The sequence below is a fragment of the Platichthys flesus genome, chromosome 10 (genome assembly GCF_949316205.1).
Source record: "Platichthys flesus chromosome 10, fPlaFle2.1, whole genome shotgun sequence".
Taxonomy (NCBI): domain Eukaryota; kingdom Metazoa; phylum Chordata; class Actinopteri; order Pleuronectiformes; family Pleuronectidae; genus Platichthys; species Platichthys flesus.
The window spans coordinates 7,605,338-7,621,539 of NC_084954.1; the positions used below are offsets into that span (position 1 = coordinate 7,605,338).

General features: G+C 42.9%; 2 protein-coding genes across 2 annotated transcripts; both read left to right on the forward strand.

The window, feature by feature from the left end:
* Positions 1–852: 852 nt before the first annotated feature.
* On the forward strand, positions 853–6,138 carry LOC133961874 (obg-like ATPase 1). Its single transcript, XM_062397242.1, has 11 exons — positions 853–990; positions 1,295–1,392; positions 1,484–1,627; positions 2,124–2,251; positions 2,463–2,638; positions 2,731–2,811; positions 3,137–3,234; positions 3,346–3,489; positions 3,801–3,897; positions 4,569–4,691; positions 4,785–6,138. Exons 2-11 carry the CDS (start codon positions 1,295–1,297, stop codon positions 4,890–4,892), a joined length of 1,197 nt encoding a protein of 398 aa, XP_062253226.1. The 5' UTR covers positions 853–990; the 3' UTR covers positions 4,893–6,138.
* Positions 6,139–8,275: 2,137 nt separating this feature from the next.
* LOC133961890 (transcription factor Sp3-like) lies at positions 8,276–15,639 on the forward strand. Its single transcript, XM_062397261.1, has 8 exons — positions 8,276–8,856; positions 9,377–9,598; positions 9,704–10,285; positions 11,035–11,238; positions 11,352–11,556; positions 11,661–11,850; positions 12,233–12,429; positions 13,568–15,639. The coding sequence occupies exons 1-8, from the start codon at positions 8,788–8,790 to the stop codon at positions 13,819–13,821; spliced, it is 1,923 nt and encodes a 640-aa protein (XP_062253245.1). The 5' UTR covers positions 8,276–8,787; the 3' UTR covers positions 13,822–15,639.
* The last annotated feature ends 563 nt before the right edge of the window (positions 15,640–16,202 follow it).

Consider the following 16,202-nt stretch of genomic DNA (forward strand, 5'->3'; position numbering starts at 1 on the left):
GATTACTACTCATCTGTATAATTCATTAGGTTTCCAAGTCACTATGTTAAAAGATAAAATCGATTTGGATTGAATCAACTTAAAATGGCTACACTTACGAGAGCGACCAAGCTGCAGACAAGATGGCGGACCTGTGTCCTCCGTGAACGCATGCGCAGCAGACATCTCCGCACTAGACTGGAAACATCGTGATCCTGAAGCGGAAGTTGGTTTTCTGTTGTTTTCATCCACGTAAAATGTCACAAATACTCTTGTACGGATTAGTAACACACAAGCATTTATCAAAATATACTAACGCTATTCACTAGATATTTATGACACTCAGTACTTTGCATTATGTATCCTCTCAGGTATACACTGTGTATTTAGGTGATAGAAAGATAGATAGGCCTTATTTTCCAAATACATGCTCAATTTAGTTCCACTGGCTCAGGCCTGGCTTAAAGGTTTACAAAATAACTAAGACATTGGTAAAAGTTATAAATAAGTAAACATGCTATATAAGAGCAAAGAAGTATAAATGGAAATATAATAGAAATGATTTATACAATTGAAACCGAATGTACATTGAAACACAGTGCACATCAGCCATTGAATGAGTATTAAATGGTTAATAAATGTGTAAAATATAACGTAATGTATACCAATTATTACACAATATTATTACTACTATTACACATGTCAACGCCTATTAACAGACACGTGGAAAAATAACCCCGTACAAAATAAATAATGTATTTTGGTCAGTTCACAATGGTTACAACTCACAATAACAATTATAATGAAACTATAAACATATTAAAATAAAAAACTTTTAACGCAGCTGTGACGTGACTCTCCAGGTCACTGGCCGACCAATCAGAGAGCCGTCACCGTCCAAACACTTCCGCTGTGCCACCAGCTCGTCTTTCCAGTGGAGCGGCCGTGTGTGTGCGCTCAGCTCTGAAACCTGAACCACACGTTGTCCACAGGCTCGATACCGACTGAAAGGTACCACATGACCACTGGTTCACACTGATTAACACCCCCCTCTGTTGTTTGTATTTCTTTAGAAACACGCACTGGACTCTGTGTTCGCTGAGATATTCTGTCTGAACAGCTCGAACTGGTACCAGTTAGCCACTTGCTAACGTTAGCATGGTGTGTTTGAATGAGCATATGACTGGACACGTTCTTTAGGGAAGCCACTTACTGATTGAAGAGCTCTGACTCGTGTGGGATAAATAACATGACGGTGGTGGTGTCATTTCCGCGTGGCTGTCAGGGTGTAACCGAATTCTTGTGACTCCTGCAGATGGCCCCAAAAAAGGGAGAAGCCCCGAAGCAGGCTCCGTTAATCGGACGGTTTGGCACATCTTTGAAAATTGGAATCGTGGGATTGCCTAACGTTGGGTACGTCCATGCCACCTGCAGTGGAGATACAGTGAGACACCAAACACAGGTTGGGCAGCAGCTGATGATGTTCTCATTTCCTCCTCTGCAGGAAGTCCACCTTTTTCAACGTGCTGACCAAAAGCCAAGCTTCTGCAGAGAACTTCCCATTCTGCACGATTGACCCAAACGAGAGCAGAGTACCTGTTCCCGATGAGCGCTTCGATTTCCTCTGCCAGTACCACAAACCACTCAGGTGTGTGCCAGGATAGAGCCTCACTCAACTTTTTTAAAACACAACATCACTTACAACACACATGCATGGAAATGTGCATCTAAAAGGTTCAGTGTGTAGACTTTAGTGACATCTAGTGGTGAAGTTTCATGTTGCAGCTGAATACCCCTCACCCTGCCGTTCCAAAAATGAAAGTGAACCTGTGTCAGGCTTCAGCTGTCATAAAAACTCAAAAGGCTGGTCCAATCTAGGCTACTGTCAAAAAGCTGGCGGCCTCTGTAGAAAGGGACCCACTGCCGATGTAAATATAAAGTATTTAAATATAAAGGGCTCATTCTAAGGCAAAGAAAACAACAACTAGTACAATTTAAATGATCACACACTAGTGAAAACATCACTAGGATTATTTTATACACAATTTCTGCCAATAAGGTCCCTTTCACCAAACCTTCAAGATGATTATACTATCTCCACATCGCGTCTCAATGACATGATCTGTTTTTCCATGTGTGTGCAGTAAGGTCCCCGCCTTCCTGAATGTTGTGGACATTGCTGGTCTGGTGAAGGGAGCTCACGCGGGACAGGGACTTGGAAATGCCTTTCTCTCCCACATCAGTGCCTGTGACGGGATCTTCCACATGACCCGTGAGTTGTCACTGCTACTGCCGGCTGCAGCTGCTGTGTGGCAGCAACTGAGCAGACTGGACAGGTGTTAGGCGGCAAGTTATAGTCCAGGCTTCACAAGATATGCAGAACGAAAAGGCTGATTTAGTTAATGAGCAGAATTTACATTTAGCCCCCGGATTTCAACATGTGTTAATATTTTGTTTCATCTCTTATTGATTGTGCTTTATAGGTGCGTTTGACGATGAGGATATTATCCACGTGGAGGGCAACGTTGACCCGGTGAGGGACATCGAGATCATCCACGAGGAGCTGCGACTAAAGGATGAGGAAATGATGGATCCAATTCTCGACAAACTGGAGAAAATGGCAATCAGAGGAAGCGACAAAAAACTAAAACCTGAATATGTAAGTGATATGTGTTGGTGAGAGCAGTTGCTGTTCATCTGGCGTCTGTGTTGTAATGTCCCCTCACCTGCTGCTCCTGCTGGTTGCTACAGGACATCATGGTGAAGGTGAAGAACTGGGTGGTGGAACAGAAGAAAGCCGTCAGATTTTACGGTGAATGGAACGAGAAAGAGGTACGTGTGTGTTTTGGTAGTACTTATACAATGTATGGGTCAGTGTTAAGGTGTCTTTGCCTTCAATGCATCTTGTAATATTTTTCATTCATAATTTTTTTTAATATTTGGGTTATTTGCTACTTTTGACAAATGTTAAAACAATGATTTGACTGATGTCATGATACCAGGACTTTGGTAGTTGGTTTCCCTTTATTCAGCTTGTTTTTATATGTACTTACTTCTGATTTATCATTACTGCATCTGTCCAACCTGCGACAAGATGCACATCGTCGTTCTGAATGCAAAACAGTTTTTAAACTCAGTTTTTTATGTCTCTCCACAGATTGAGGTGTTGAACAAATACCTGTTTCTGACATCGAAGCCCATGATCTACCTGGTGAATCTCTCAGAGAAGGATTATATCAGAAAAAAGAACAAGTGGTAGGTTTAGCTTCATTTGCTTTCAGCTTTTGTGCGTCCATGTCCCGAACATTCTGTCCAGACATTTAGCTGTTGAGTATTAAGATGTTTAACTTTTTTCTTCTTTCACAGGTTGGCAAAGATCAAGGAATGGGTAGATGCTAATGACCCTGGTGCTGTGGTCATTCCCGTGAGTGGAGCTCTGGAATCCAAACTTCTGGACATAGAGGATGAGGAGGAGAAGAAGAAATACTGTGAGGAGCTGAAGACGCAGAGGTGAGAAATATAGCTGGAATCCATTTTATTAGGTTCAGCAGTGCTTTACATGGCTGATGGTATTTATTGATTTGTTTTCAAATCCTTTTACAATTACATATTGAGTCTATAAATTATGTGAGATACCTTCCATAATAGTCCACATCCTAAGGTGATGCGTCTTACAATCAGGAAATTAAAGAGAAATGCCTGCTGATCTTCTAAAATGATAAATAGATAATCAAAGTTGTAGTTAAATAATGTTCTGTCCCTGTCAAATTGATTAATTAACTTGCATTTTAAAGATAATTTTTTTCTTAAACCGTTTCTAGTGTTCTGACCAAAATAATAAAGACCGGCTATTCAGCGCTACAGCTGGAATACTTCTTCACAGCGGGGGTGGATGAAGTGCGAGCATGGACCGTCAGGGTGAGTGATTGGATCTGAAAAACACTTCTTCATCAGTTTATTATCACCTTCACTTCTCACGCAATAACTCTTGATGCAACCCAGACTAAAGACTTTATTTTATTCTGTTATTTATCATTAAAAAGCAGATTTTACATAAAATATGAATAACTGTCGGCTAAAGTTCTACTTGTTAACAATAAGAAGTACTGAAAATGTGTAGATTTTAAACCTGCTAAATGACTGATTCTTCAAACAATCTTACGCTAAATAGTTTGTATAAGTGACCTGAAGGGATAGGGTTATAACTGAGAGATATACATCTGAGAAAAGGATTTGAAAATGTTCTTCATTTGGGATTGGAAAATGCTAACTAACATAAAGATTAAAATTACAATGTGTGGAATTATTCTCGTATTGTTTTGATTTTGAAGGAATTTTAGCATTTTCAATTACTTTTATCGTCCTTGTTTTAAAATATTTGCAGCAAATTTCTTTTAACTTTATATTTTTTCTTTCTTGACTGTATTCTGGCCTTTTTGGCTACTGTACAGAACTCCATCATCATAGTTGTTGCATGATCTTCATAGGCATAATATAGTAATAATATCCTGCTATATATCTTATGCGTGTTTGATCAAATACTGAAGGAGCAGTGTGTTGAGGTTTTCGATTCTGTCCTGCGTCAACAGAAAGGTTCCAAGGCTCCTCAGGCTGCAGGAAAGATCCACACTGACTTTGAGAAAGGCTTCATCATGGCCGAGGTGATGAAGTTTGTCGACTTCAAAGAGGAGGGCAGTGAAAATGCAGCCAAGGTTTGTATGATCAATGACACAGATACTCATCACTGTTGTATCTCAGCATAATTGAATGTGCTTTAAATGTGATGTTCTCCCTTTCTCTCTCAGAGTGCTGGGAAATACAGACAACTTGGCAGGAACTATGTCGTGGAGGACGGGGACATTATCTTTTTCAAATTCAACACACCCAATGCCCCCAAAGACAAGAAAAAATAAATACGACACATCACCAGAGGAAGAGCTCAGAATACAGTTCAGCACTGTTCTGTCAGGCCTGTGAGGGCTTCACTGTCCGCTGGTTCTCATTCTTCTCTCTTGATCAACACTTGTCCTGGTCAGTCAGAAATATTCACTCATCTGAACTCCCAGGTCCGACTTGACCAGAATCTATTAAACATAATTCTTTAAAATACAATGTCTACGTGTAAGAATGTGAGCAGGTTTTGAAAGGGCACCAACGGCACAACCAGTCGCTGACTTTTAACAAGAAGAACAGGAAAGAATAAGTGCAACTGAAATAAGTGATACTTTTTTTATTTGAAAGGAAATAGTCTAATGGGGAACCTCTAACAGAACTTTAAATTGAGACTCATTCAAGCCACACAACTTAAAGATATTTAAAAGGTTTAATTTGTGTTTTGCTATTTTTCCCTTTTACTTTTAAGAACAAGTTTGACGCTTACTGCTGTGATGACTGCTGATGAATTGACGAGCTTACAGGGTGGTTAATAAACAGCGCTGTGAAGACTTGGTATGTTGTAGCTTCTGTTGCAAGTGCCTCATCTGAGTTTAGAAAAAAAAACAAGTTCTGAATTGTTGATAACTTTAAACATTCAAAAGAAAGTGAACTTTTCTCACTTCCTTCACTTCTTTACCTTCAGTTGAACTTTCATAGTTTTTTTACAAACAACACCAAAGTCCTAATACCTGAACTACACAAAGTCTATAGTCATGTGACAGCCAGTGTGTTCACTTTAAAGAGAGAATGAAATCCATCCTGGTGTTCACCTCCAGGCCGGTGCTGTATTCTGAGCGAGAGCGTCTATTGTTTTTTTAGAAGCAGGCATCACAGAGGATGTTGTTATTCACGCTGCTTTTATTGACCTAAGTTTGGCTTGTAAAATAAAGAAAAGAAGAACAAACCGACTCTTCACATTTTGAACTCCACCCTGCGTAACGAGACAATGCTTCATTGTGAATCTGGACGGCTGCAGGAACATCATCCGGGTTACGTTTTGCTTTGCCTCTCCTCACTGCCTCCGCTGTGTGAATCGCTTTATTGACCATCCTCTGACCAGACATCCTGCCAAATTTGTGGACATGGAAACTCCGCCTTGTTTGTGCTGAGGAGGAGATGTGGACACGGGCGGATCAAAGATGTTAACTCAAAGGGAGCAAAGGTCAAATAAATGTCACGCATTAATATGCATGTGTCAATAAAAGGAAACAAACCTCTGTCATAGCTTTGTGTGTTTCTAATTTTTGCTTGTGCCCGAAGTTTAACACAATACAAGTAAACTTTATTCGTCGGAGGGCAGTTTGGTTTAGGGCAATTAGAAGAAAATAGAGATAAATAAAATGGTTCAGATGGGCATTTAAGAGTTATTATGTTTTTCATGCTCTAAGATGGAGCAGACTTGTGATGTAATGCCTGGTTCAGGCTCCTGGAATGAATGATGATTTGTGGAGGTTGGGTGAGTGCTCTGGAGGGGGAGGCCAAGACCTGCATGAGATGGAACATCCGGAACTGAGTGTAAATAAGGTGATGTCATTCAGAGCTTCACTGGAATAATTATAACCTCATAATAAATCAATAAAATGATCCATTGAATTGATATAGTATAATAAGAGAATCTCAGGTGGGTTTTTTAATGGCTCATTAATAAGCTTTAAGTTATAGTTTAACAATTTAAAGCAGAAGTCTTTAAGCGTTCACAAAATTCTATTTATCTGTTATATCATTTTTTTGTCTTTTAAAAGTTGAATTGTATCACATGCCGCTTTTGAAGAGTATCATTTTTGTTTCATCGGAGGGTTTTATTTTAAAGCCATTTCTCGCCTCCCAATTTTGTAAATATTTTAGTTTTAATTTGAAAAACCATTCTGTGCACTTTGATTTTGGGTAAAAAATGCTAATTCAATGTCTATTTTATTATTCTTAAATCTTTCTCCCAAACTAGGTCAGTTTGAATCGGAACATGTTCCTACATTTATTAACACATGTTACCGTTTATGATGTAGCTATGACTTTACCTGAAAGACTAGTCTCCACAATTACTATTAAAAACAGGTTTTTAATGAATCAACTTATTGATTCCAAAGTTCTGTGATCAGTCAAGTGACTTAAGCTCCAAACAGGAAGTGATTGAACCATTCTGAGGCTTTTAGAACTACTTTCAAACCTTCCAGTTTTTTTACTGTGGGTCAGACCTTTGGTGTTTCCCTTTGCTTCCAGATCAAAAATCAATGGTGTTACAGCAAAGTACATCAGCTCCTGACTAACAAATCCTCTGAGATCCTCTCCCAGGGTCGACTTAAGCTACTTGTACCATCTCACACTGTCGTCACCATGAAGTCACATGTCACTGTTCTGTGTTTAAACTCTGTTTTATTCTGAGTGTAACTAGTCTGGTGTATGAGCTTTGTCACTTATGTTGTTTTAAGACTTACTGTTATGCATACTACCTGGGTCTGTGAATATTGTTTGTGTGATTTAATTGTAGGTTCCCTTTTCAAAGAGGCCCAGAGACAAAAGAGTGGGAATGAGCGAACTCTGGCTAATGAGCAGTGTCGCTGTAGAATAAACAAATAAATGCAAAATTAAATGATAATTTGAGATAGTGTTCAGGGGAACAACAAAAGAGATTAAGGGGTCTGATTTTCATTTTGAATATTAAATGGTGCTTAGATTTAACATGGAGGTAAATTTGAAGTCTGCCAGTATGTAGTGGGACAGTTTTTCATATAACTGTACAACAACAAATATATAAACTACAAATCTAGTATATTTCAAATATTAACTAGTGCCTAGATTTTAAATGGAGGTAAATTTTACAGGATGGTTTTTCAAACTAATGTATAACAACAGTATAATGAGGTGTATTTTAATTTGTGAATACGAGTTTTAATTAAGTAGTAATACTGAGTGTACTGTTCTTTTTTTCTGCTTGTTAATTATGTACGTGAAGATTTTTTAGAAGTTGGCGCTACTTTTTGATCGTAGTATAATGTAGGCCAGCTGACGAACATAAAGTAACAAACTTTAACGAGTTATTGCGACAGGAAACGCCACAGGAAGCAGACAAACCAACAATCACAACATGGTATACAACTTTATTTTGCACGGAACGATTAAATAAAGTGTTTAATTTGCACTCAGTTGCCCTCTGGTCTCCATTTGTCTCCGTTTACGCTCAAGCGACTGAATTCCTCTTCGACAACAAACAGGAAGCACACGGCCTGTAAAATAAACCTATGACGATCGACGTTCCGCTTAGCCAATGAGGTGCCACCTCGCATCCCACCCAGCCAATGGGCTCAGAGAAGAAGGGCGGGACGTCCTGTAATGCGATGCAAATTGGACGGTCAAGCGCGTTGGTCCCACCTTTTTGTGTTTCCCGCACCGTCAATCAAAATAGAAAAAAATCGACCCGAATTCACCGATCAACACTAGCCCGCCTTTGATAAAACAATCATGTTCGGAGTTCAGTAGATCCGATTAGCCCGCCGCGTGCCGCCCGCCGCGCTATGACCGACCCGCAAGCGTTCCGCGCGTCGAAAAGCGCGACTACTCGGTGAGTTTGTCCGGAAAACAGCGACGACTGCCGCGTCTTTTTATCTACTGCTCCGCGGCTAACTAGCTAGATATGGTTAGCTAGCCGCGCAGCTAGCAGGCTAGCCACGGAGTTGACAAAGTAAACAGTCGATCTGGGCCCGAATCTCCCCGGAGCCTCCGCCGCAAAGTTGCATTTCGCCGCCTGCTCGCTCTGGACCGGAGCGTGGGGATGCTTTGCGGGCTTTTCCGGCAGCCAGGAGTCGAAGATTACAGAGTTTCGCCGAGTTCCCCCCTCGCTCCCTGCTAGCGCCCGAGCAGCCGCGGAAACAAGGAGAAATGGCGTCCGCGGACGTGGACAGCAGTCAAAGCGAGTTCCTGCAACCCGGCGGCGCTGCGGAAACACAGGTATCCGACATTTTCTAGCCCGTCTCTCTCGCTTGCTGGTTGGGCTTTTTTTTCCAGAGCATGGAGTTCACACGTTTTACAATTTTGATGGCATGGGGTGAAAGCCGTACACTTCCTGTGATCCCCTCAATAACGGCCACCCACTTTACCCCTGTAGAACCCGCCCATAGTGGGTAGGACACTGAAGTCAGTCACTTGGGTCGGCTCGCCGGGAGATAGCCGGTGCACCTTGGGCTGGGAGGCGGCGGGGATGTGTTCACGGAGCAGGGGAAGCCTCCATAATCAAAACAGTAGCGTTGAGTAGTGTTGTAACAGCCACCCATCCCCCACACCCTGCTCTCCACCATTGCTGAGCCTGTTATCTCCTCCATGAGCTGCAGATTGTATCTCCCTTCTTCTAAGTGCTCCTCGTTTACTATCTTCTCCATGTTATCAGCATCTATATCTACCCCCCCCCCCGTTATCCCCTTGCAGAAGTGTGATGTGTCCCTATTAACCAGTGTTTCCTTTCTGCTCCCAGACGACAGATATGTCAGCCATTCAGCTGACGGGCGACCGATGGGAGGTGTTGACTCCTGTCTCCTCCGGGAAGGAGGACCAGGGAGTTGTTCACATTCAAAACTCGGGCATCGTCACGTCCAACGGGCAGTACGTGCTCGGGGGTCTTTCCAACCAGCCCATCTATGTCACAGCATCCGGGAATGACGTTTCAGCCAATGGAGTGTCAGGCATTCAGTATCAGGTAAGAAGAGCCCGACGCATGTTTTAAATACCGTAGATTTCCTGACTAAAGGTATCCCCTCACCTGGATGATGACTTTGCCCTAAACTGTGTCTTCTTTTTTCAGGTCATCCCCCAGATCCAAAATGCAGATGGGACCCTCTCAGGGTTCTCATCACACGGGATGGACGATGGCACGGAGCAGATCCACATCCTCCAGGACGGCACTCAGGTCAGCATCGGGACCACATCGACCACAGACCTCCTCACTCAGGCGGGGCAGGTGCAGTCGATCCAAGGCGTCTCGCTGGCGGGAGGGACCTCGTACACCAGCTCGGTAGGCCTCCCCGGCAACATCACGTTCGTCCCCATAAACAGTGTGGACCTGGAGTCACTAGGGCTCACGGGGGCGCATACGGTCCCCATCGCAACCGCGGTGACCCCTGAGGGCCAGTTGATCATGAGCAGCCAGGCGCTGGAGAGTCAGACCCAGGATACCGGCAGCAAACACTCGCTGGTGACGGTGAGCCACGCCAACCACGAGCTCTACGTGCCAACCACCACCACCACCTCTTCCAACTCCTCCCATCTCATCGAGACCATCGACGGCACCGGGGTCCTGACCCAAGCAACCGCTGTGTCCGCAGGGGTGTCCGACCCTTCCTCCTCGGAGAACTTCAACTCCCACAATCACCTGCAGCACATCCAGGTGAGGGGATACCTTTAGTGTAGTGTCGCCTGCAGGCTCTAACGCTGTGGTTTCAGGCCTGGAGGTGAGGACAGCCTGAAGCCTAAAGTTGTCCTGGGGTAAATCTGAGGGATCATGTAGTTATTATTTAATACTTCATTACATTTTGGTACTTTCCAAAATGTGTTGGTTACACATGGTGCAGAAAACCTGAAACATGTTGAGGGACCATCCTGAAGTTTTCAGCTGAACTTTTTTTAGTTAGGAAACGTTCTTGTACGGCAGTGTGCACATTTTGTGGTTAAAAGAAAAAAGCTAGTAATTTGAAACCACCATCTCCCTCAAAGTGACTGTTGTTATGGCTCCATTGTTATAACTCAGGTATTATATCACTAGTTGTATCTAAATATTTAATCATATCTAGCAGTAGTCAAGACGGGTTGGTACAACACTTTAAGGTGATAACAGAGAATTAAAAGAAAAATGTCATCCAACTGAATCTTTGATTATTACTCACGCTGTCTGATGCAATTTATTTTACAAACCCATTTATAAACATTTTCCTTTGTTAAAGTGATGCAATCATGTGATCACATCAGATTGTCTCATAAGTTTCAAATTTCAACCAAAACTAAATTCTGCATCTGTGGGAAAATGACCAAACCTTCCGTTGAATCTCCACGGACGTGTAAAACCAGCTCCTCCTTCACAGTAATCTGTTAAACAGCCTTTTGTGTGGAGTTCATCTTTCGGTTTTCTCTTCCCTGTAGGTGTCGTCGTCTAACGCCACCACGATGTCCCAGCCCATCCTGCATCTGTCTGGGGACGGTCAGGCCCAGGTAGCCCAGGTGGCTCAGGGCCAGGACCTGTCGGGACAGACTCTGCAGAGCGTGCAGCTGGTCAACCCGGGGACCTTCCTCATCCAGGCCCAGACGGTCTCTGCTACTGGACAGATTCAGTGGCAGACGTTCCAGGTGAGCTGCAAGAAGTGTGCAGGACGTTTCTTATGGTTACCTACAGAAAGGAAATGTGTTTTTGTGATGTGAATAGTTTCAATACTAAAAATACATCTGGTCTATCTCTCTAGGTTCAGGGTGTCCAGTCACTCCAGGGGCTCCAGTTGCCGCAGGGCCAGGGTCAGGCCCAGCAGTTGACCTTAGCCCCGGTTCAGACCCTCCCTCTGGGCCAAGCAGGACAAATGAACCTACCCAACCTCCAGACAGTCACAGTCAACTCCATCACACAAGGCGGAATTCAGTACACGCACGGAGATGATGCCAACAGCCCAATAGGTACGAGACACCTGCACGTTCACACACATTATTATACATTGTGATGTGCAAACCACAAACCTCTGAAGGACCTACTACATCCACACTTTCCTTCTCTGTTTCAGGTATACAGATAAAAGAGGAGCCCGACTCTGAGGAGTGGCAGCTGAGCGGAGACTCCACTCTGAACCCCAGTGACCTGAACAACCTGCGTGTTCAGATCGGGGACGAGGACATGGATGCGCAGAGCGGGGAGGGCAAGAGGCTGCGCAGGGTCGCCTGCACCTGCCCCAACTGCAAAGAGTCCGGAGGACGGTGAGAAAGATGCAACGCACACAGATAATCAAGTAAAACCCACAGATATATCAGCTTTAGATGTAAAGTTCCTCTGTTTATTTGTAAATATTTAACATCCAAGGGTTACAAGGGTCAGAAGAACTTAACTACATCCTAAAACTTTTCTAATCCTCCTATCGACAGTAAAATGAAGGATATGTTAATTGTATTGGTGACTGATGTAACATACATTGTTTAAACCACAGGAATATTTCCCATTCATGTGCAAATCAACAGTATCGAGTTAAATGAGAAAGCTTATGTTGTTCTTAGTTGTTTATAAGCATAGAGATGTAAGATTATTACTTTTCTATGCTTATTGAATTCCTGCTCACTCCACATATTTCCTCCCGTGTCACAGAGGCTCGGGCATGGGGAAGAAGAAGCAGCACATCTGCCACATCGTCGGCTGCGGGAAGGTTTATGGGAAGACGTCCCATCTCCGAGCTCACCTGCGCTGGCACAGCGGGGAGAGGCCGTTCGTCTGCAACTGGATGTTCTGTGGGAAGAGGTTCACCAGGAGTGACGAGCTGCAGAGACACAGGAGGACACACACAGGTGAGACCACACTCCTCGTCGTTGTATAGAACCATTATAGAGTCAGAGTTATTCAATTCATGTTTAAAGCATTGACCAAGGAACATTATTGCTTCTTCCTGTCCAATGATACAAACGTATAAGAAATACTTTCATTTTTAGTTCCTGTTGTAAAACATAGCAGAGGAAATGTTTTCAGTATTAATGTCGATATTTGTCTGTAGCTGAGAAACAGTATCTGAGAAGTGAGAGAGTGAAACCTTCTGTTGCTAATAATCACCAGGGGCTTATTATGAGCTGACCTTCAGTCAGTAAAGATTGGAGGACGGACACTCAGTAACTACAGTGAGCAGAGGTGATTGACAACGTGTCCTGTGTGAATTAATGAGTCGACAGATTTGTCTGGAACAGTTTCCAGAGTGAAACTCGCATTATCTGCAGATATGGAAAAGTCTTAAAAGCTGTTTCCTCAGACACACAGCTGATTGGTCACTTCATCACCGTATTAACTATAAAGTATTGAGATTCATCATTGATTCATTTTATTAAGAGCTCTGCATTATTTTGTGAGAATGACCAGAAAGTATTTAGAAACATGGTCGTCAAATCTGCTCCAAACTTTCAAGAAAACTGGTTCAGTAGTTTATTAATTATTCGGTAGCAGTCAGACAAACGTCAGTAAAAACACAACCCTCGTTGGTTGCTCTTCAAATATCTGGTGTGTAATCGAGCATTCAGGAAACGTTCTACCCTTAGTTTCACTTTCACTTTTTATCAGTGTGACGTGATGTCAAACATTGATCACTTCACTCAATCAGAGGTATTTTTTATCTCTTTGGGTTTTTCATAATGCTATTTTCAAATTTCTGTGGAAAAGCTCAATTACATTTAATGTGGTATTTTTAAATCATGCTCCATTATCATGTGGGACACTTCATGAGCCTAACCCTAACTCACCAGTGCCCTCTGCTGGACAAACTGTGTAAATGTCGTGATGTAAATGATCTGAAACAGATATTTGCCCTCTAGCTTCAGGCTTCCTACTGATTGGCAGACATGTTCGTGTCAGCATCAACACTGTGGGGACGATCTAACTTAATGTGTCCATCTAATCGGCTGCTTTGTTTCTCTCTCTCTCTCTGATCGGTGGATGTCGCAGGAGAGAAGAAGTTTGTGTGCACCGAGTGCTCCAAGAGGTTCATGAGGAGCGACCACCTGGCCAAGCACATAAAGACTCACCAGAATAAAAAGGGCGGGGTTCCGTCCGCCACGTCCCCGTCCACCACCGACACCGTCATCACAGCCGACGGCACCACGCTCATCCTCCAGACCGCCACCGCCCACGACCTCATAGCCAATCAGGAGATCCCCTTGCAGCTGGTCACTGTGGCGCCCGGCGAGGTCATGGAATGAGGGGGTTGAACGGGGGGGGGGGGCGAGGTTGGTTTTTGAGAACTGGCCTGTCACAGGGACCTCTTGGGCTCTTCTCTCCTCCTACCTTTTTTTTGTTTTTGTTTTTTTTTACATATGAATATATACGTAAATATATATGACAAATATATATATTTTAAGTAAGAGTTATCATGACTTTATGTTTGTTTTTTGCAGTCTTTTTATAGGCGGGCAAGAAACGACATTTAAATGTGGTTGCTATATACACACACACAAACATACACACACACACAAACATGCAGAAAACACTCAAACACAACATGAATACTTAACACAATGAAATGCCTTATTTTGTATCATACTCTTGTATAAAATGCTGGAGGTGCATGTGTTTTTTAAGCTTTGCAGATGACGTAACTGTTTGTGAAATGGAGACGAGCGGGCGTTTCATTGGAAGAGAGAGAGAGAGAGAGAGAGAGAGAACGAAGGAGTGAGCCTCTCTGGGACAAAACCGACTTCTCCGCTTGAAGCAGCGCGGCAGCGGCGCTGAACTGTTTCCTCGCTGCTGTCAGAGAACAACCGGCTTCCGGTTCTTTTAACGATGATGTTCGACATATTAGGAAATACAGTTGATACGAAGCCCGACTGGAAACGGCTTCCCTGGCTCTGTGCAGGCATCGCAGCAGCCGCCTCTGAAAGTCATTAGTTAACGTGGTGCAACACAAACCAATTGGTATTTTTCTGGAGGTTTATGTTCCTGATTATCTTTACAGCCAGTGGAGGGTGTCACTGCTCCCAGCCAAGAAATAACCAGGCACACAACCCTCTTCTAAAGGTGGTACATGTTAGTGAGTGAGTTTCAGAGGAGCTGGTTGGTGGATGTTGTTGACCAGGACCAGAGCCAGGCGACCAGTTTTTGATCTCGTTTCTCGACTGACCCTCAGTGAAAAGGAATGTCTGTGAAACTTTGCGGCTGCCGTCAACCAATCACTGACGAGCGGCAGGACAGTCACTCCGATGTGTCGCTGTTTCAAAGAGAGCAGTCGGTCGGAGAAGGACGACGGTGCCACTGTTACTGAACTGAGGTTGTTTTACCCACCTCCAGGGGATGTGGGTGGGTGGGGGGGGTCGATAGATGCAAGCCGCTCTGACAAAAGAGCAACTTCTTCCAGCATCCGGTCAGTCTGAACAGAATGTCTCATCTGTCCCTCTTGAGCATGACGTCCACTGTGCTCGTCCACATCTAAACACGTTTTTATTTTTGTTCCTTTTGCATAATTCCTTTTTTTTGTTGTAAATTTGCATTGTATGTCAATCTTTTTCTGGATTTCCTTGCCAATATGGGTGTCGTCTGGATCAAAGCCACACGGCGGGGATCAAAGGTCGTGACGGGCGGGGTGGTCACCTGACTTCCTGCAGGGCTCGTTCATGTCATTGCCCCCTGCACGTGGCCACCGGAGGAGAACCTGTACCAGTGTTGCCACGTGAAGAAAACTGAGAAACGGTTGCAACAAATCATCAAGCCCTGTAGGGGGCGATATTGCCATCGAACATTCCAGTTGGATACCAGATGTCACTCAAAAAGGAAAACAATCATGCCATTGTCTATGTGTCTCTTTTATTTTATTTGATGTAATCCCTTCCTCTGTTTGTAGCATTCATTTACATGTATATTATCTTATTTTCACATTGTTTATAGAAGCCATTACCTAGTTAACGCAATTTGATGTATCAAAACCTTATTTTAAGTGATTTTTTTAAAGAATTGGTGTAAAAATTGAATGTTACCTTTTGTAAAACATTTTTTTCAAATGGATCACAATAAAAGTCTGAAACCTTGACGCTGGCAGGTTCTTCTGAGCCGAGGTTTGTTTGATATTTCAACTTTCTACCTTTAACCAATGTTATGTTTTTATCCTTCATGTTTTAGCGAATCATTCTAACTCTCTCCATCGAATGAAGATAATTAGTTAGTTTACTGCTTTTAGCAAACTCATCTTTCTATACATTACATTTAGCAAACATCTTCAATATCAGCTAAACTATTTATATTAATTCCCTTTTAGATAACTGTTTTGAGTATTTTATCAAACTTTCATCTCTATCCAGCTAAATTTTTTTTGTAATTCCTGGCTGATGTATTTACTTTTAGTACTACATGTGTTACATAAGTGTTCTTTAAATTACCATTGTCATATTTAATCTGGTAATCTATTAGTAATTAATTTTAGCTTAGACTTTCAGCTGATTTTGTCCATTTCAACTTCTCTACTTGCTGACAACAAAGCAGGACTAAATATTAAAACATGGTTCAGGTGTGGTAATCTGAATTCTGAACTCTCTGATGTCAGCACCTCGGCTGTCATGAGAGAAGAACTCAGTAAAAACCTGAAAACAGACAC